The 19,934-nt window shown below is 42.2% G+C and overlaps 1 protein-coding gene across 11 annotated transcripts in view; it reads left to right on the top strand.

Annotated features, from left to right (window-relative positions):
- The window catches only part of SGCD (sarcoglycan delta), a 325,796-nt gene extending 307,263 nt beyond the window's left edge, over positions 1-18,533 (top strand). For all 11 annotated transcript variants that reach the window (XM_057411983.1, XM_057411980.1, XM_057411982.1 and 8 more), the window contains 2 exons: positions 15,337-15,460; positions 17,114-18,533. In XM_057411983.1, coding sequence (XP_057267966.1) covers positions 15,337-15,460; positions 17,114-17,287 — 298 coding nt within the window. In that variant the 3' untranslated portion in view covers positions 17,288-18,533. The remainder of the gene's footprint in view (positions 1-15,336; positions 15,461-17,113) is intronic.
- Positions 18,534-19,934: the final 1,401 nt, after the last annotated feature.

Below are 19,934 nucleotides of genomic sequence, written 5' to 3'. Positions count from 1 at the left end.
ATATAAATATTCCTGAGCTGCTTTTATGCACACTCAGGCCACCAGCATGTACCTCTCCTTTTTTTTCCTGAAATCTTACCATTTCTTTTATTGAAATAGGAGTGTTTTGAGCTATTTGAATTCTATTTTTGTATTCATGGCACAGAGCACCGTGACAGTGAGGACTGGACTTGACAGTTGCAGTGCAAGCTGCACTCCTCTCCCCAAGTGCACAGCAGGTCCTTAACCTTCTGGAGTGGGATGCCAAAGGTTTCCACACCAAACCCTGTGACAGCCCTTGGTGCACAATGCAGAGCACTATAGAAATAACCACGCTGGCTTTGGCATTAGAAGAGGCAGAGCCCAGGTACCTGGCAGCTTTGCTTGGGATGATTTAGCATCTTAGGTCATGTGTTGCTCCAAGCAGAAAATGTTCCCCATGCATCAACTGTGCCTGCTCTGCAGATCTAACTGAGCTCAAGGGCTGGTGTTCCCATTCCTCAACAGTAAGTATGCCAAGCTAGTAGCTTCAGCAGCAGAAAGGACTGGTGAATTTGCCTTAGAAAAGCTCACGGTCTCATTTGCCAAACCTAATGCCTGTAGTGTAGCCTCATTCACTCTCTCAGTGGAAAGCAAATAGAAAAATCATTTTCGCAGTGCCCGGCAATGTTTATCTTCCAGGTTGGCTGGCCTGCAGTGACATTAGTGTCCCCAGAGCTTCCAAACTTAATCATTTCCAGTTGCTGCTTGCCTGCTTGAAGCTGTCCTAGTCCACCCTCCAGTGTGTTCTTCCTGCCAGTCACTATGGGAACAGCAGTCAAAGCTCAGATTTATGGCTCTGTAGATATCCAAGGTCACAGAGCACAGGTCTAGTGGGAACAATTAAAACAGGCCTGTCCAGTTATATCTCTTTAAGCTCTTCTCACATTATACCTCTAACTAGAGCAGTAAAGTTAAAGCAGCATGACTGTCAGGATGTGACTGCTTTATAAAAGATAGCCTTTAGAGGAGATACTCTGTACACTGTTATCTGTAGAGGCATATTAGGAGTGTAGTCAGCATCACTGGGTAAAACCCGTCCCCAGGTTTCACTCCACATCCCTGCTGCCAGAGCTGCTCCTTGCCAGACCCAGCCATGCCCTGCAGCCCCAGGCAAGCATTCCCACTGGAGGAGCATGGCTCCACAGCCTGCAGGAAGGCAGGTCCAACCTGGTTTGAACTCTTCTGAAGCGGCAGAAGAGTTGAAACGAAACCAGTCATTCGCACTGGTTTGAGGGGTTGTGTGGTTTCAGTGGGTTTGCTCTGGGTGCTCCATTACTATCATCACCTATAATCTAAAAGTTGCAATTTATTGTATTGTTTGAAATTGTTCGTATTCAGCAACTGTTGTTTATACCTGGGGACCCGCTGTGCAGCAGCACATGGGAAAAATGGGCTGTGGAAATCATTGGAGTAAGTGGAGAGCTGCAGTGAACTTAATATCTGAGGGACAGAAAAGTAATTCTTTGGCAATTTCCAAGTTTTGTAAGAGGCAGCTGACTCCCTCTTCCCCCCTGTTTAAGCCAGTCAGGTTCTGTTGAGAGACCTGTGTGATGGGACTCATGATCCCATTGTCTGTGTTTTATTGAGTCCAGGGAGTGTTAATGTGGTATGTTATGTAGGAGTGAAAATCATTTAGTCCACAAGATCCATCAGCAGATACTACATGCAAGTCTCATACAGCGACCTCCTTCACATACAGTAGGCACAGAAAGATGCCACAGCAGAATTTTAAAAACAGGCTGGCAAGCATGTGCACATCTTTACAGGCCTCCAGTCTCTTGTAATAGTCCTGTGTTTTAATTACACTTCCTTCCAATTCACAGCTAGTTGTGTCTGGGTAACCAGAGCAGGTTTGGCTAATCTTTTCTTACATAGGATTAGTTCCTAAATGCTGTAGGTGAAATGAGTTCTTACTGTGCATAATGCTGTAGAAATGTTACCAAGTGGGCAGTGGTACAGGTCTGGGACGTCCAGTGTTGAGCCCAGTGGCTCCTCAGCATGGTGTGTGGACATGATGCTAATACCCTCATTTCCCTGGGGCCACAAAGTGAGGATTCAGTCTTCTGGAATTAACCAGTTACAAGGGGTGTCACAAGGAACAACTGGGGTGTTAGAAAGAACAGTGCATTTTGGTGTTGCCCATGCTCGGGGTGTGACAGGCCAGCCTTGGCACATAGCACTTCCCTGTCTGCAGGTGACATTTGGCAAAGTGGCAGCTTCCATGAAATTGAAGACAATCATGAAATCTCTCATACCTTTTGCTTCAAAGAACAGAAACAAACCAGCATTTTAAAGAGAAGGGAAGAAACACCCTAGTGCCAGCTCTTCCTGGCTCAGTGGTGGGTTTGGTTACTGACACAAATGAAGACTCTGGTAGTGATTTCCACTGGAAAGGTTTTAGCAGTGATGGCCACATGGACTGCAGAGTTAAGCTCTTGCCTCCTGTTTTATTTTCCCTCCTGTGACCTTCTGAGCAGACAATCAATAGTGTTAACATTCCTGCTGAGAGATACCATGAGGGTGCAGGCAATTCTGAAAAAAACAAGGAATTCCAGGAAAAAACGTAAGATACCTCGTGGCTTTGATTGTTGTTGGTTATTATTTGGTTTGGCCATGCAAAAGAAAAATTTGATTTTAAGGTCTAATTTCCTTTCCCGTGTTATGTTCCCAAGGTAATTTTATTGAGTTCTTCTAAAGGCAATATTTGGGAAGTCTGAAGGGTTACTTTTGTGTACCTGAGGGCATTACCACCACATGAGACCTTCTGGTGAAGTTCCTTGTGGAGGTGGTGGCTCAGAGCCATGCTCTGCATTGGGGGTGACAGTTTGCTATGAGAAAGTTGCCTTGGGTACTGGTAGAAATGAGCAGCGAAGACTTGCCTGTATCACTTTGTGGTGTTGGGGAGAATCACCTCTCCTGGGCTGTGCTGAGCCATCCCCACCGCTGCTATGCTGCAATAAACCCAGAGAGCACTGAATGTGCTCATGCATGGTCACAAAGGTAGTTCATCACAAAGCTGGAAATTGAATTGCAGTGTTTCAGCCACAAAGACAGTCCTCCTACCTGCCTGCCTCTCTTTAAATTCAAAATAAAATAGAGTAAAATGAAATGAAATTAAATTCCCAGCTAAAAATCTGTTCTAGGAAGTGGTTTGTGCCACTGAATGGTGCAGAAGCTTTTTTAAATCCACCTCATTTCACCTCCATTTGACCTCTTCCTTTAGCAGCTGTAGTTGTCTCTTTGTTATCTACTTAAAAGTCATATGAGGGAGGTTATTACATTCAAAAAGCAGACTTGCCCAAGGAAAGACTGAAGGAACCTCACAGAAGGCAAGAAACCTTGAACATTTTCTCATTTTGCTGTGGCTGACCCAAGGAGCTGGAGAACAAACAGGGTCAACAACCTACAGCATGGGTGCCAGCGATAGCACAGTGGCACATATCAAATAGCATAAGCAGAGCCAAGAGGAAGGATCACAGCTACCTGAGACATGTACCCATGAGCAGCAGTGCTTCATAGCTCCCAGTTCCCACCAGTTCCAGGTGGAGCAGGGATGTTGCTGCCCTATGGAGAGGTAGGTTCATGCTAACATGGTCATCTCACAGCATAGGGTGAATTGCCACCACCAGGCTCAGTTTCTCTTTTAGTTAAGAAAACTGTCATCTAGCGTTTCACTCTTGAAAGATTGCCAAATCTTAGCTTAAAATTTGTGTTTTACTCAGGAGTGATTATATGCAAAAGATAAACAGAAAACATTTTCATTTTCAGCTGAAGATAAATTGATGCAAAGAATTCGCAAAACATCCTGTTCCCAGAATTAAAGTAGCCCCTTTAATAAGTTGTCTGTGTTGTTAAAAGGCAGATTTCAGTTCAGGTAGGTTTGGTACAGGAATGAGGAAGTGACTTCCAGGCTTGTTTATGCCAGAAATCAGACTAAGCACTGGTTATTGTCCTATTCAGTGGTAGTGTCCTGACCTAGATAGCATCTTTTGTCATCCCTTTTTGCTATCGCAGCTTTAGCAAGTAGTAATAAGTGTGGGAAGACTTAGATCAAATTTAGTGATTGCCAGTGGTTTTGACCCTGTGAAAGATACTTCTTCGCACCGAAGCCAAGTCCTACATCTCTATGCACGGTCATAGTTGCTTGTACAAAGAAGCGTGTGTGTGCTTGTGATTAAGCAAGGCTGCTTCATGCCTGCCAGGCAGCAGGGCAGGGAATTGCAGCTGGAAATAGGAATCGTGCCTCTAATCAGGGAGCAAGGCTGTGAACGAGTGGTCTGGAAGGTGAAACACATCCCTAACTCTGAGCAAGAGCCCAGCACATTTGGAAGAAGGATGGTGCAGTGTTGTTGCATAGTAACAGGCTGGATTTGAGAAGTGTACATGATTCCTGTGGCCTTATGCATGCGGACATACAGCTTTATTACCGGTGTAAATGGTGACCGTGGAAGAGGCCACAACCTTGATGTATACATCCCTTTAGATTGACAATTTATGCATATTTACCATTTTGTGAAGTATACTGGGGCCAGCAAATAGAACATCTGCATAAAAATGAAAAGTAACTGAAAACGTGTTACAGGCTCTATATAGCTCTGATCAGAGGGGGGGAAATGACTACAAATTTATGGTTGACAAGCTTCAGGAAAGGTTCAACAGAGTGTGAAAATTGACATTTAGTAAATAGCAATTCAGCCTTCATGTTTTGTGAAGCTGCTTGAAATAAACTGCAGGTTTTAAACAAAATGTTTGGTCAGATGTTATATTGGATGTTGCTTGTCTCATTACTGCAGTTAATTAAAAGAGGGGACAAAAAGTCAAAGACAGAGTCAATAAGTTTGTTAATAAAGATTTAATTTGGTGGAATCATTATAAATTGACTGTACAATGGATGGATACGCTGTAGGAGTATGAGTGTCTGAAGGTCCATAAATGGGTTTTCAGAAATAGTCATCAGGTTGTAGCCAAATTGTCATGCTAAATAAGCTCTTCAAATCCACTTAGGGAAGTGTGTGCATGTTTCCAAAGGATATCATCAGCAAGTATATGATGCATACAGACACACCTTTTTATACAGAAAGATTTTTATTCTACCGTTTCAAATCCTTTTTAGTTTTGTTATCTCTATATTTCTCATTGTAAGTGATTTACTATTAAATCCAATCTTTTTATAAGAAATAGAATAAATCTTTGGAGAAGTAAATCATCATTGCAGAAAGCACTGTAGGCTGAACCTGTGTGCTATCTGCATGTGGTTTAATCTACCTGACCAAACAGCAGGCAAAAATACCATGACAGGTAGACTTCAAAAAGAATTCTAAAATGGAAATCTAGATTAACACCTCTTCACAGAGCAGTTCTGATGTAAAGACTGCATGCAAAGTACTGATGATAATGATTGCCAGATTTCCATAGCGGTGCACCCCTGCCAGTAATCCTCTCATTTGAGTATATTGGGTTATCACAAGGAAGTGATTTCTCTGTCAGTGATGACATGCTGGTCTGCTCAGCAGGATTATTTAACACCCTAAAACACAGAATAAGACAAAAAGTGCGCTGCCTTCTTCCAAAGTAAAGCAGAAGAATAAGCCAGGAAAGTAGTGAGTTGGCCCAAATTGCCCCAGTGGTCAACCACTGGCTGCACATGAAAGCACCCCAAAGAAGAGTGCTGTATATAAAGTAACATATATTTTGGGATTAATCTAGCAAGCTTTAGCTGACTTGAGTACCATCTTCCCATCAGGTGTTGTAACTTTAGGCCAACTCAGGTGGCTTTTGTTGTCCTGCCACCATCCAGAAGCCAGTATAAACTTCAGCAAAAAGCCCACTTCAGCCTCAGCCATTACCTCCAGGCTACAACATAGCTGCCCCTCTCCCTGCTCCAATGGCCCAGGGTTGCTCTGTGGTGGCCCCACAGACCTGCTTTGTGATGTATTCACCTCTTCCACATTCCTTATAGCAGCACATCATTAGACATTAGGTAGCAAGTGGTGTCAGTGGCCCCGATGAAGTACTGAGATGACTTGGTTCTGTTTCCTTTTTCCTCTCTGGCTTGGTGGGAATGCATCCAGATGATACCCAATCTTAGTAGCCTCTTCTGTAATTCTGGTTGAAAAGATTTCTTCCAATTTATGCCTTTTAATTAGAAGCTTTCAACCTGTAATTAGAAACTTACACCAGCTCAGCCTCGTTTCTGAAAAATGCATTTGTGGTTTAGGCAATTATGGTAACATAAAAAGTAATTATTTTTCTCCATGTGTGAAATGAGTGTGCTCATTAATGCACCCAACAGGAGGAGGATTTTATTTTGTTTCGATTTGTTTTATTTTACTGCAGGAAGGTAGGTGACAAGGTGTATCAGACAAGCAGAAAAAAGGTGGTTTAGGTATTAGATTGGGCATATCTAACTACCACGCCTGTTACTTTGCCTTGCTGGAAAGGCAGAGAAGCTGTAGTCGGCAGAAGAGGTATGGTCGTGCTGCAGCTCCAAGCCCTCTGGTTAGCCCACATAGCCACAAAGGGATTTCCAGACCATTACTTGACCAGTTTTGACCCAGACTACGTAACTTGTGACAAGAGGCAGTTAGTGGTTAGGTTTTTTGTAATAAAAATAATTACAGGCTCTTAAGTTCCATCTAACGCCATCAGTAGCAGCGCTGTAGCTTAGTTAGAGCTCAGCCTGCGCTGTGATAATGTAATTTACTGCCCCACTTCTGACCATGCCAGGAACATCTGTCCTTTGATTTTCCTCCAGCCAGCGCTGACTCTTTGCTCCTGTATTTCATGATGTCTCATATGGCTGGTTACTGGCAGAGTTCATGTTAACATACAGGGCTATCCAGCAGGGACTGGATCTTCTCAGTCTCACCTACAATTGCTGTGTTCTTATTAATCATGCCCTTGCTCTCAGCTGATAACCCCTCTGCCCAGTGGTGCTCAGGGGCACTGTGCCTCCTCAGGATCTTACACTAGTCTCAGCCAGTGGAGGTTTCCCACCGCATGGCTCACTAACGACTCTGGGTGTTCCAGCTTATCAATTAAGGCTGAAAGATTGAACACCACAGGACAGAGGTAATCCTGCAGGCAGCTCTCTGCTTGGGTTTGGCAGGCACAGCAGGCATTCAGAGCAAGACCGATTTGCTTACAACCCACTGGGTGAGGAGAGTGAAGTTGCAGTCATCTGTACACTTAAAATAGGAATAATTCATTGTGCATCCCTGAATCCATTCCCTGGCCACTTAAACACATTATCTTCTTAAACCACTTCTGTATTTACCACACATCATTTTCAACTATCTCCTAATTTCTATGATAATTGCCTTTCTTGATTTATAAGCAACAGAATTTTTTAATTATCCAGATCGTTTTAATTTTCTCAGTAATATCTTCACTTCGTTAAACATTAATCTCCACTCTTTCTTTTGACAATCTCTACCCTTCACCACTTCTCCAGTTCAGAATGAAACTAGATCTCAACAGTATTTAACAGTACATTTTTCTCCCTAGATAAATTGGGTATCTTCTGCTTGAACTCTAGATTTGTCCTCCAAATACTATATTTGGCTTCTTGTAAACCATTCCAGAAATTACCTGAAAAGTCAGAAAAACCAAACCACAACCCTAAAACATACAGGACAACATTGCATAATTACATCCTCTTCAGCAGTTCTCATGCTGTAGCATGGTAGTCAGTCACAAATAACTTACAATTGTGCTTTGGCTCATGCATGTTTTTCTAGTTTTACTACTTTTTAGATCTCTGAATAAGCCTCAGCTAATGTAAAGTGTACTGAAAGACTGTAACAGGGGAGATGCAGTGTGCTGGGAGGAGCTGCGCACTCCCTTTTCCATGCTGAGGAATGTAGTGCTTTTTAAGAAGAAAATGAAAGCTGTTTCTCACCTCCTTCATGCTGCAAGCTGGTACCTTGCCTACAAACTCCTGTTCCGCATTTGTCTAGTCCCACACAACCCTTCTTTGAATATGAGCTGATTCCTAATGCTGGCTTTGACCTGCTTTGTAGTGCTTTCAAACCGCTCCTGTTGCTCAGTTAGCCCTCCTGGAGTTGCAGTCTCTGAAGAGATATTAAGCTATTTCTCTATATGGTCAGGAGAGTTTTGTTTTAGGAAGAGTTCACTAAACACAGTATCTGTAGCTCAAATTAGGTGAAAAATATATTCGTTGGGCACTGAGCTGAAGTTAGCAAAACCAGCAGCAGGTGTATTACACTTCTCGTGCCTAAGCACTCCTTTTTGTATTGCAGCTGTAAGAGCTCTATTTAAAAAAATAAAAAGAAGAGGGGAAAGGAAAAGAAGAGAGAAAAGGAAAGTTCTAAAACAAGATTTAAGGCATTAGCTTGGGAATGAATTAGCAGAGCTGAAGCAGGGGAAAATGGTCAGGATTTGACTGATGCAGCACACCAGGAGGGCAAGATGGAGCAAGCAGACAGGTACCCACAAACGCATGCGCACACTCAGCTGTTCATTCATCCATCAGGGACTGCAGCACTGGCAGAGTCCAAGCTGAACTATTCTGCTGCATGTTCACGAGGTTCCCTATCCAAGGAAATATTAAAGCTTATGAACAGTGTTAAGTACAAGGGTAATTTATACTATTTTCTGAATTTCTCTTCCTCTTGACCCAGCTTTGTGCAAATCTCTTTAGCATCTGTGTTACCCAATACAGTTAAGCAAACTTGTCGCACCCCTTGCCATTTGAACCAGACTTATCTCTAGCTCAATTAGAAGACTGTAATTTCCAATAAAGCATCATTAGACCTCTGCTCTTGTCAGGTCTCTGACATTTAACTGGATTTTCCTTAGGTATTAACCATGGTTTGTGGATGATAGCATTGTCCGCTAGATCATATTAGGAATTACATGAGGCTTTGGACCACCAGCCATACAAATCTGTTTCAGAGTATGGCTGCACTGGAATTGTCACTTTGCAGCATAAACACTGGAAACTGTATGGAGATACATGCTCTCAATATCAGTATTTACAGCAATAGGCAGGATTTACAATTGGATGACATGATAATAATATATCCTTGTTTACTTCTGTAATTAATGTTCCTAAAGAAAATACTCTGGAAACCTTCCATAAGCAAGATTTATTTCTGTTGATTGAGACTGTAATCAGATGTCCCTATTCAAACAGTAATTGGTGTGCTTCATTAACATGTAGTTGAAAACAAGATTTATGTCAATGCTAGGCAGTAAATAACAGGGATACGTTTCCTAATTAGCAGTGATCTCTTCTGTAAGCTCTCAGAATACTTGCTGCTTTTGTACTGGGCCATATACTTCATACCTTGTCAAAATCATGGTATCTTGGAAAAAGGGATTGTGCATTATGCCGCTTTGATTTGAACCTCTTTCTCTGATGTACCAAGACCAGATGCCTTTTCTTTTCTTTCCTGTTTTATATTTATATTATACTTATATTGTAGCTTATTTTGTCCTTACAAAATGGCAGTACCTTCCAGTAGGAAGGGAATCCAATGATGAAGCGTAAAGCTCAGGGCAGAGCATTTTGCTTTTTGGGAGATGACAGGACTTTGCTTGAACTTATGATCCACTGAGGTTTTACCAGGTGAGCCCAGACCCAACCCATTGTTCCTTCTCCCAAACTTTTTCCATTCCAATACAAGCAAAGGTAAGACAAATTTAAAAGAAAGGGGGAAAAAGCATTGTAGAAATAGAAACTAAGTATGGGGATTTTGCAACTCAGTAAAAGCTCCATTAACTTCTGGTTAAGTATTGTGTTTTCCTCTATGAATAGATCTATCTAAGATAACACACAAATAATGGAGTCAGAAGAACAAGTCACTGCAAGTGGGTGATCCCACTGATTTCATCAAAACAAGGGAGATAGAAAACAAACTTCAACCTGAGGTACTAGTTCATTATTGCAAATTGACGGAGCTCTACGTTTACTTGCTAGCATAATTTACCAATTGTATGAGATGTAAGCAGGCACAGTGGTAACACTGGCTAATTTTATGCTCAATGTGAAATCTTACAGCTGGTCAGATGGATACCATAAGAAATAATTAGAGTCATTAGAAATAATGGGCTACAGCTGCAGTAATGCATGCTCTATTCTCAGTCCAGAGGTTTCTAAACAAAATTAAATTAGCTCACATTACCACACTGCTGCATCATATGCCTCTCACCTCCCGAGAGTAAACGTCTCCTTCCATTTCCATACTGCAAGCCAAGTTTGTGCCCCACACAGCAAAATCCTCTCATGGGGACAAGTATTCTGAAGCTTGAGGCCATTCCTTGTAAAAAAAAAAAAAAAAAATGAAAGGATAAAAATAAATAAAATAAAAAGTAATAGGTCCTCAGATCACATCAGCAGTTGAAGATCATCTCTCTACTGTGCTGCAGTCCTTGGTACCAGCCACTCGTTGCAGGTCCTGTTTGCGTCAATGCTGGACCCTGAACTATTTGGATTAAACTTTCTTTTTTTAAAGAAATTGTGTCCACTTCATTGGAAGCACATCAGCAGCCCCTAGCTGCTGGTGGTACTGCCTTCAACATCTGTTATATCCTCTTTTCTCCCCAAATTCAAAAGGCTATTCATAATAGTAAGGAAAACAACGCATTATCCTGGGGAAGAGGACAGGGACAATGAGGAAATATAATCCATGCTACTGGAGTGATTAATGGCACTGTTTATGATGAAGGAAATGAAAACTAAAAATCTGGATAAGTAATGCTCTTTCCAAGAGGATGATGACTTTCAGGGAAACCACAGTACAAACGCATGTGCTGACCTCCTTTGAATTATTGCTGAAGTTTTCAAAGCAAAGCACTGAAAACTTTGCTCCCTTATTGATTCCCAGGAGCACAAAACTTCCAGCAGTAGCAGGAGAGGGCTCACTGTGAGATACACAGGTGCCATCACTTCTCTTTAAAATGAGAGATGCTTCAGTGGTAGGTTTGAGTAAAAGGGCTTAAGAGGCACATTTGGCACTGTCCGTTAAGCATGGTTAAGCTGGAGAAAGGCTTCCCTTGCGTATATCATCTCACACATCGGTATGCAGGCCCACTGTGGGCAGTGGGAGGAACAAGACTAACAGTATTTTTGATGAAGGTAAGAGCCTAATATTGCAGTTTTGGAAAGATCACTTATCCGTCTGCCAGCCATCTATCTTTGGCTGTGGTACTTACCTGGCCTCAGTTATTACAGTATGTAACTGCTTCACAACCACTAATGTATTTACCTTTTCATCCTCCCTATGGAGCTGGGAAGTGCTATTACCTCTGTTGCAGAACTAAGAACTGAGATTAAGGGTCAGATTTGTTATGGCATTTAGGTGCTTAATGGGATTTTCAAAATCCATGCTGTAATAAGTGGAACCTGGGTAGTTTGATAGTTATGAAAACCCTGTTACTTGTGTCTTACAGGCTGGGATCCGTAGGAGAGGTTCCCATGTTGTGGGTAGTCACCAAGATAGGAGACTGTTTCTTCATCCACCTACTAGGAGACTGTAGGTGGGACAGGAGCAATTTTGACAGCAGTTCTTTGTCCTGAATTCAGCAAGCTGTAACTCTGTGCTTAGCAGTGATTTTACCTTCCTTGCCCAGCTCTGTGAGAGAGGTCAGAATTTGTTCCTGGCAATACTGGAGCAAAACTAAGCAGCACCCATGGTCAATAAAAAGGGCTTATGTGCCAATTGCTGGGATGTAAAATTCAAGAGCAGGAGCAAATAATGAAACAATCTATATTCATGCAGCCACCTTCCCAGCCTCCTGCTGTAAGTACAGGCTTACACCTAACAGGGAGATGTGAATCCTATTGAAAGCTCCAGCATATGACCCTGGCAAACAAATGTTGTTTTTGAACAAATTGTCTATTCATCGCTAAATCATTTTCTTTCATTATTAGTCTCCAAATTGGTTCTGCTCTGGAAGACAGAATTAGGTTTTAAAGGAGAGTGTCTCTTAAACACTTGATTCAAATGAAAGTATTAGGTAAACATTACTCAACCCCCCAAGAGCATAAAGTCCTCAACTGCTTTCTCTGGCTTTGCACAGATTTTTTTAGCTCCTTGCTTAAAGTCAGGTATCTCAGAGATTCATTTGGGATATTAGAAAATAATCAAACTAAATCCCTTACAATCATACGCCTCTGAAATGCCAAGGAAAAATATATTTAGACCTTTTCATCCTCCTTTACAGTTATCATAAACTGGGACAAAAGTCCCATACAAACGGGTGGAGTTACACCAGTGTTGAACATGTAAGAGAGAGAAGAGTCAGACTCCAGACCCACAGCACAAGGACAAAACCGTGTGGGCTGCAAGCCCAAGTTTCTCATAGTTGGAAGAACCTGTTTGCTGTTATAGTGCTTGCACTCATTCACATAGTTTTAAGGTTCTAAAAAAAGGGGGGAGGGGGGTCAAAATTGTGTTTTTAACATTGAAGGGATTGAGTTTGGTTAATTCAGCGTATCAGCAAGATTGCAGCTGTCGGAGCTAGTGATTTAGGATGGCAGAGATGGGGCCAGCCCAGCTAACTTCAAAAAGCACATGGTACTGCAGGGAGCAGGGTGGGTTATGGAGCAGCAGCAAAGCCCCCGCATCATTTACTGGTCTCACAGTGCACTGTGGACTGTTGGGAGGTGCTTGAGAGGGTCCTTTGGGCCTCTGTGAGGTAAGAAGTTGTGCAGGGATTAGGATGTATCTAAAATTGTGGGGTTTCTTCAGTGTTTGTGAGATGATGGTATTCTGCCTGCAGGTTTTCACTGGGTGGACGAGGGAGAAATAACTCAGTCACTTTGTTGGTAAGAAAAGAGAATAAAACCTGGGGACAGTGTTGTCTAATAGGTTCCCAGGTACTTGGTAGGTCGTTGAAAGCATGAATTTAACTTAGTTGAATGTTAGGGGGATCTGTATCCACAGGGGAGGATCTTCAAGAAGGCCCTCTTTGATCCCCCTCCACTGTGGGAACACATTCCCCAATTTCCCAGCTCTCTACACTCTCCAGTAAGGCACTGGTGTGGGACTGGGAAGCTCCTCCTGTACAGAGCACAAATTGAGTGCTTGCTGCTGCAAATGAGTGCATTTGCACTGTGGTGTCTGAATGCTGTTTTGAACTTACAAGATCTGTTTCTCAGTGGGCAGAAGAGCTACAAGATTAACGGATGAACAAATGCATTGAGACAGCCAAGACATCAAAGAAATTGAAGAGTCACTAATATGCTGGAGAGCTGCAGTCACCTGGCTGTGGTTCTTAGGAATTGTTTTATCCTCAGATTAGCTCAGCTGTCTTGGGGTTTGGACACATCCTCTGGTGAATTTAGCTACAGAGACTTCAGACACAACTGGCCCCAGCTTTCTGTTTCAGCTCTGGAGGATCCTGCCTGTGAAGCAGGAGTGGATGTGTGCCTGCATCCCAGCCACTGCAGCTCAGATCCTGGGGGCTTAGTGCAGGCAGAGGGTCCTGCATTTTTCAGGGTAAGCCTGTGTGCTACACCACTGAAGATGGGAACATACTGTATCCCTGGGGAGAAGTCCATAGAGAAAATGTGGGGCAGACGGTGTTCAGCCACCCTAATGAGTGCATGTTCCAGAGCCCTATGGCTGTGGGCTCTGGCTGGTTTTACCATAAAGAAATTCTAACAGATATTGGAAAGGCAGTTACTGCAATTGGAAGGTCAGAAGGAATCATATCCCAGGTATCACTATTTAGTGGCAATCACTCTTTGCAAGCTTTTACTCCTTCAAGCAATCTGCAGTTCAGTCGTGGGAGTGGTGGGAAGTGAGTAGCAGCAGTTTTAACCTCAGAAACCAGACAAGGGGTGATTCCAGAGGAGGGATCAGAAGAAGGTTTACATAAAGTGTAGCTTCCCTAAAGAAAGCAAATAAAAAGCAGCTCAGAAAGATTGTGCAGAGACTGGTAATCGTGAGAGCATGCTCGTTCCTTTGGCTGCGTATGCCTCAGTTCTTCCCTGAAATTTAGATTTAGTTGAGTCAGCCACGAAATTACGGGTGAGTTTGGTATATTGAGGGGAAGGTGCTCAAAAAGCAGCAATATGAAGACAGCAACAAGAGGGAAAGCCATAAATTGAAAAGTGCCACACAGAGGGAACTCTGCCTTTGCTTTATTGAACTGTTGGCTGCAATAAATACAGATCAATTTATTCAGCTCTCCCTCAGTCTCCCATAATGTTGTCTCAGTACTAGCAGGAGTCCATTTAAGGATACACTGACTTGCACAAATGGTTATATATGAGGAGCAGAGAAACAGCTGAAGTGCCACAGCAGTGATGCAAGCCAGTCCTAAAAGCTGCCTGAGTGAGCTGGGTGGCTGTGTGCTGCCCTGTGCTTTGGTTTTGTTGGTGCTGCACGCCTGAAGCAGTCAAAGCAGAGCAGCTTCTGATCCAGCCTGCCTGCCTGCTTCACGTGGGGAGATCATAGTCTAAGTTCTGTGATGGTACAGTAAATAAATGGTGATAAAATCAACAAAGAGGATATTCCCAAAGAGGGGGAATTGTTTTTTATTATCATTTTCAATGCAGAAAGTAATAAGAGAGCGTATTATAAAGAAGAGAAGAAACAAGTACAATACAAGCCTTATGAATGGATAATCAGTAAGGAAGACTGAACCTTTCACTTCCACATCTTCCAGCATTAACCCCAGTTGCCTGAAATAAAAGGTTTGGCTATGTTAAACAGTGCTGTACCAGAGTTATCAGATACCTGTGTGGCGTATCCATGGTTTGGAGGGGTCAAAGCACTACAGAGAGGAGCTTGTTTGTGAGGAGCGTGATGTAAGCATAGGACTGGACATCAGGCACTTGGGATCTTCAGCCTGGTTGTTTTCATTGATTTCTTTATGTCCTTTAAGCTCTTCCAAACCTCGTGTTATAGGGAGTCAAGACAAATAATTTGTTCCTTCTTGAGCCATGGTTTGAGGAACAAGAGTGTTGTACTGTCTGTGTAGGTGTCCTGCTTTGCTAATATACCCCGTTAACACTGATTAGTTAGAAATCTGAACTTGCAGATGAGCAAGCTGATCATGGGGGGAGCTTTATTGTACCTTGCATCTTGACCCAGCATAGCAAAGTTGGTAATTTCGTATCAGAAATACGGAGATTAATTGCACCAATCTGCAATTAGCAGATTTGATTTGTGATGTGTTTTACCAGATTGTGCATGAATTCTTCCCACTGTCTAAACCAGCTATGGATCTGAGCAGCAGTAGGTCCTAAGGTGCCATGAAATGGACAGGCTGTGCAAGATGACAGCCTGAGACTGAACATGAATATTCAACCCACCAGGCTAACTCCCCTCTCTGTTACAGACTGGAGTCACCTACACGTGCACTGGTGATGGAGGCTCCAAAAGGCATCGAGATCAACGCCGAGGCCGGCAGCTTGAAAGCCACATGCAGGACAGAGCTCAGGCTGGAATCCAAAGATGGAGAGGTAAGCAAAGCACGGCAAGCCCTGCAGCAAAGCCAGACCAAGCCACAGATCTGCAGATCCCCTTCTGGGTCACTGAGCAGCTGCATTTGAAACACTGGTATGAGAGCACTGGTGCAGCACGACTTCCTAGCTTAGTTTCTGCTAGCAGTGATTAAACAGCTCATATGTAAATGAGATGCTCTGTGGCAAAGGCTGATTCATTATTTTTAAAGTGCTTGGATAATAGCATCTGTTGTTCAAGCAGATTTACGTGGCTGTAAAATACAGACTGCTCCTAAATTCTTTGTTTCCTTGTCACTTTAAAACAAGATTTACTTGGCCAACGTAATTAAATCTTTTATCATACATTTTTCTATAAGAAAAGCTTAATTCACCAGTATTGATCTGAAAAGCTTTTGTAGCTGATGTTTTCATTTTGGAAAGAAAGGGATCATTAGGAGACACAGGTTGTTGCTGCACTAGGTAAGATCCCAAAGGGGAAGAGAGACTAAGTAGAACTGACAACATAGAACAAAAGTAAAATAGATGTTGAATTAAGTCTCTTCTGGTGTGTCAAAAATACATGGGCACATGGTTCTCATCCCCTCTTCCTGCCAGAGTGATGGAAGATACTGGAGGATGTAGCTAAGGAGCCCCCACTGGGAACCCACCAAGGGCCTCAACAGGAGGAGCTTCCCATTGAAGATGAACCTCTGGCAGTAGGGCTTCAACATAAGCTAAAGTTTTTCTATCTTAGTACCAGGTGTAATAAACAGAATGGGATTTCTACTGCAGTTCTGTTATCTCTAAACATTTACATTTTAAGACGTTCCAAACCCAGACCACTGGTGTTAACCAAAAAACTGACAAAAATTCAAAAACCCCCAACCAAGTGACCTAATATAATAAAGTTGAAGTCCAAGGCATTTCACTACTGCAAGAAGTTATCTTAATGTTTTTAACACTAAGTTGATTTTAAAATTCATATATTGACCTGTCTCTCTCAGGAGATAGATGGTTGAATGATAAAACTGGAGACTCTTACTGTAATTGAGGATAAGAGCAAATACAGTTGCTCTGGTGTGCAGGTTATCTTACTGTGCTCTTCTTAGTGATGGTAGAGCGCTCCCCTGTAGCTGCCATGTGTCTAAAAGCTGCCACAGGTTTGCTTTTATGTTCTGTTTTATAAGGAAAAATTCAGTTCTGTTACAGCATTTAAGTTCTTTTTAACAAACATGAAAGTGTTACAGATATATATAAAATACACATAAAAGTCAGCACTATGAACCTGACAGCATAACTGGCAATGGGATCACAGTGCCAGAAGTCCTGGTGGGGGAGTGAAGTCGTTATGTGCACCTGAACTATGCAGGGATGCCACACAGCAGTGAGATAACTCTAGTTGGGTTCACCCAAACATGGAGATGTCCCAGGAAGCTACAAGACAGGAAAATGCAGTGGGTAGATTAGCAGAAACAAACTGGAGGTGTTGGGCATCTCATGGTAAAGGCCAGTAACATGCTCACCCAGATTTGTATCAGTATTAATACAGTTGCCTACCCAGTGTTTGTGGTAGCTGAGTTGTCTGACGGAAGCTTCTTTGAACACAAGATCAAAAATAACAGCTCTCCACTAATTCTGTCTCTCTCTTTCTTTCCCCACCTCCGCCTTCAGATAACGTTGAATTCTGCAAAAATCAAACTACCTAACTTGCCTCAAGGATCTTCCTCTTCTGCAGGGTCCAGGCAAAAAATCTACGAGCTCTGTGTGTGTCCCAATGGGAGGTTGTTTCTGTCGCAGGCAGGCACTAGCTCAACCTGCCAGATAAATACAAGCGTCTGCCTTTGAGAGACAATTTGCAGAGTGGGGGCATCGCAGGCAGCACAAAAGCCAGTTCTGGTCTCACAGATTGCAGCTGCCAACTATTTTTACTAGAACACAGAAAGCCTATCAAAGACTTTTTTTGTGTGTGCGCGCGGGTGTGTGTGAATATATATATAAAAATATATATATAAAATATATATATATATATATATCCTCTGTGTAAAATGATGTTTCAGTACAAGGAATCCCAGGGTGACCCTGTTACATTTGTGTAGCATTTCTCTTTCCCATAGCAAAATTTACTGGTACAATCTGCTGAATTGGATTTGATGCTCCCTTGGAACCTTCTGTATTAATATAGTCTAATGATCACCCCTTGGTTTTGATCATGTTCTCAGAGCAGTGGGATTGTTGGCTGGGCAAGACCCTGGAACCGATGTAGACCCACCAACATATAAAGGGAAGAGAAGCATCTCTGATAATTTTTGCACCATTAAATCAGTGGCATGAAAAAAACAAAAAGGAAAAACTAATCAAGCAGATGTGATGTACTCATCACATAGAGTGATCCAAGGTACCTGAGGTTAAATTACTCTCTAATTTTCACCTGAAGCATGGCTCCCTGCTGGGAGAGATGGATTGCTCTTGGTCAGTAGAAAAGCCCAAATCTTGCTGGAATAATCCTGTATTTTTCTAAAGGGTTTTGAGACTTGCCTGTGCATGGCCAAGGATGCCTTTTGCTATTCAGATGTGATGTATTAGCTCTAAGCCTGACCTGAAGTCATCTCTCTGCTAACAAAACTGGCACTGCATCTAGTTCTTGGAAGGAAAAAACCAAAGTGAATGTTGGATTAACTAGAAAAATCCTGAATCTCCTTAATTGACATGTGTCCTGGATCACTCTCCATTAGCACCTTTAACCTTGAGAAGATTAGGTGTGAAGGCATGAAGATTTAAGATTTGGACATTGCCTATCAGTACCCGTAGAAACAGAGAGAAATACTTATTCTACCCATAGAAACTAAGAAATTTGTACAGATAAGATGTGTAATGTAGGTGCTACGCCAAAATTCTTGTAATCTTTCTTTTCAGGTTATACAGTCCAAGGTCACTTAAATTTGATGGGGGACTGCAAATATCAGAGATGCTGACGATGAAACAGACTTCTTTAAGGATTTATAAAGATTGTAGCAAAGCAGATTACTGGAAAGCAAGGGCTTTGGATTCTGGTTCCTCTAGAATTTGAGCCCCCAAAACTTTGTGGCTGCATTTTTCCTTATTTTAAATTCTAGGAGTCACAGGATAAAACAGGAAGTCTGATCTGGTAACATTACTTTCACTGTTCAAGTTTTGAAAACTAATGAGAAGAGCCCAGACCTTTGAATTCTGATCCATAATTGCATCTCCATGCATATAAAAATCTCTGCAAAATAAATGTATTAATTACTGCAAAAGTACCCAAGTTGCAGTAAATCTCATGAGGACAGCAAGGTTTCTAAGCCACTGAGACACTTTTGAAAGTATTACCTCATGTGCAGATATGACAGATCAGTGCCCATCCCTAGTGATGTCTAAGCAAAGCTGGTATTCTTCAAGCGATCTTCAAGATAAAATGTAGCTGACAGAAATCTTTAGAAATAATTTAGCCCATTCTTTTTTTACAGTTTTCTACATAATTTCTTGCCATCTGGAGAGTACCAGGGTTTGATTTTTGTTTTAAATGAACAGTTCTGGCTTAATCCAAAACTGACTGGACTCAAAGGAAAGATTTCTGTGGAGTTTAGTTTAGATGCATCTAATGCATCATGTTTAGTTTAGAGAGCATCACTCTGATTAAATTTATTCCTGTAATGCTTTCAGATTAATTAACAAACTCAATCTATTTGTTAATGAATTATTCCTGTAATTATTATGTCTTGAGCTAATGTTTGAATGCAAAGGGTCACCCAGGATAACAATTGTATTGGGACACAGGACTATACCATCTCTGTTCAAAGAGGGGAATTGTGCCTATGCCTTAAGTCAATGCACTCAGCAAGGAGAAGCACATCATATTTATCTTGTTATTAAAACTAGTTTATTTGGGGGGAGGGACAGGAGGGTGTCTTGGGAACTGGTTGTGCAACTTAAAACAGATATTAATGAAATGTGTTAAGACTGTAGGGGCATCTAAGAGTGATACAGAGTTGGGTTTTTTTTTACCATGTTAAATATAGCAAAATACTGTGTATGTTACCTCTGGGACCACAAGTGAAGTCCCATTCATAGTCCCACATTTACTGTAGATTTTTTTCCCCGTTTCACTTAATAGTGAACACAAACCTTCTAGTGACAGCAGCCCAGTTCATAAATAAATCCCATGTGAGCAGTTCTGAAGACATTGCTGCAGGAAGAGTAGAACGACTTGATTTAACTTCCCCACCCTTGAGAGCATTCCTGCTGGTGAGGAAGGCAGGGCTGGAGTGACCCAGCAGGGAGGCTGTGTCCTGACTTCCATGCTCCACTCCTGAGAGGCCAGTGGCTCAGTCCTCATCCCCATGCACCCTCGAGCTGCTCTGGTGAGGATTTCCATCCCAATAAATACATTTTGAGTGGCGGGTCTTTTCAGCTGGGCTCTTGGATGAGGTTATCACGTTCTTGTATCATGAAGGCCATGGAACTGCTTAAGGAC

Source organism: Pezoporus wallicus, unplaced genomic scaffold (assembly GCF_028554395.1).
Source record: "Pezoporus wallicus isolate ANWC-B61680 ecotype Strahan unplaced genomic scaffold, APGP_CSIRO_Pwel_v1 contig_6354, whole genome shotgun sequence".
NCBI classification, from domain to species: Eukaryota; Metazoa; Chordata; class Aves; order Psittaciformes; family Psittacidae; genus Pezoporus; species Pezoporus wallicus.
Note: the sequence above shows the minus strand (reverse complement) of the source record. Positions and strands in the feature narration are given on the sequence as shown.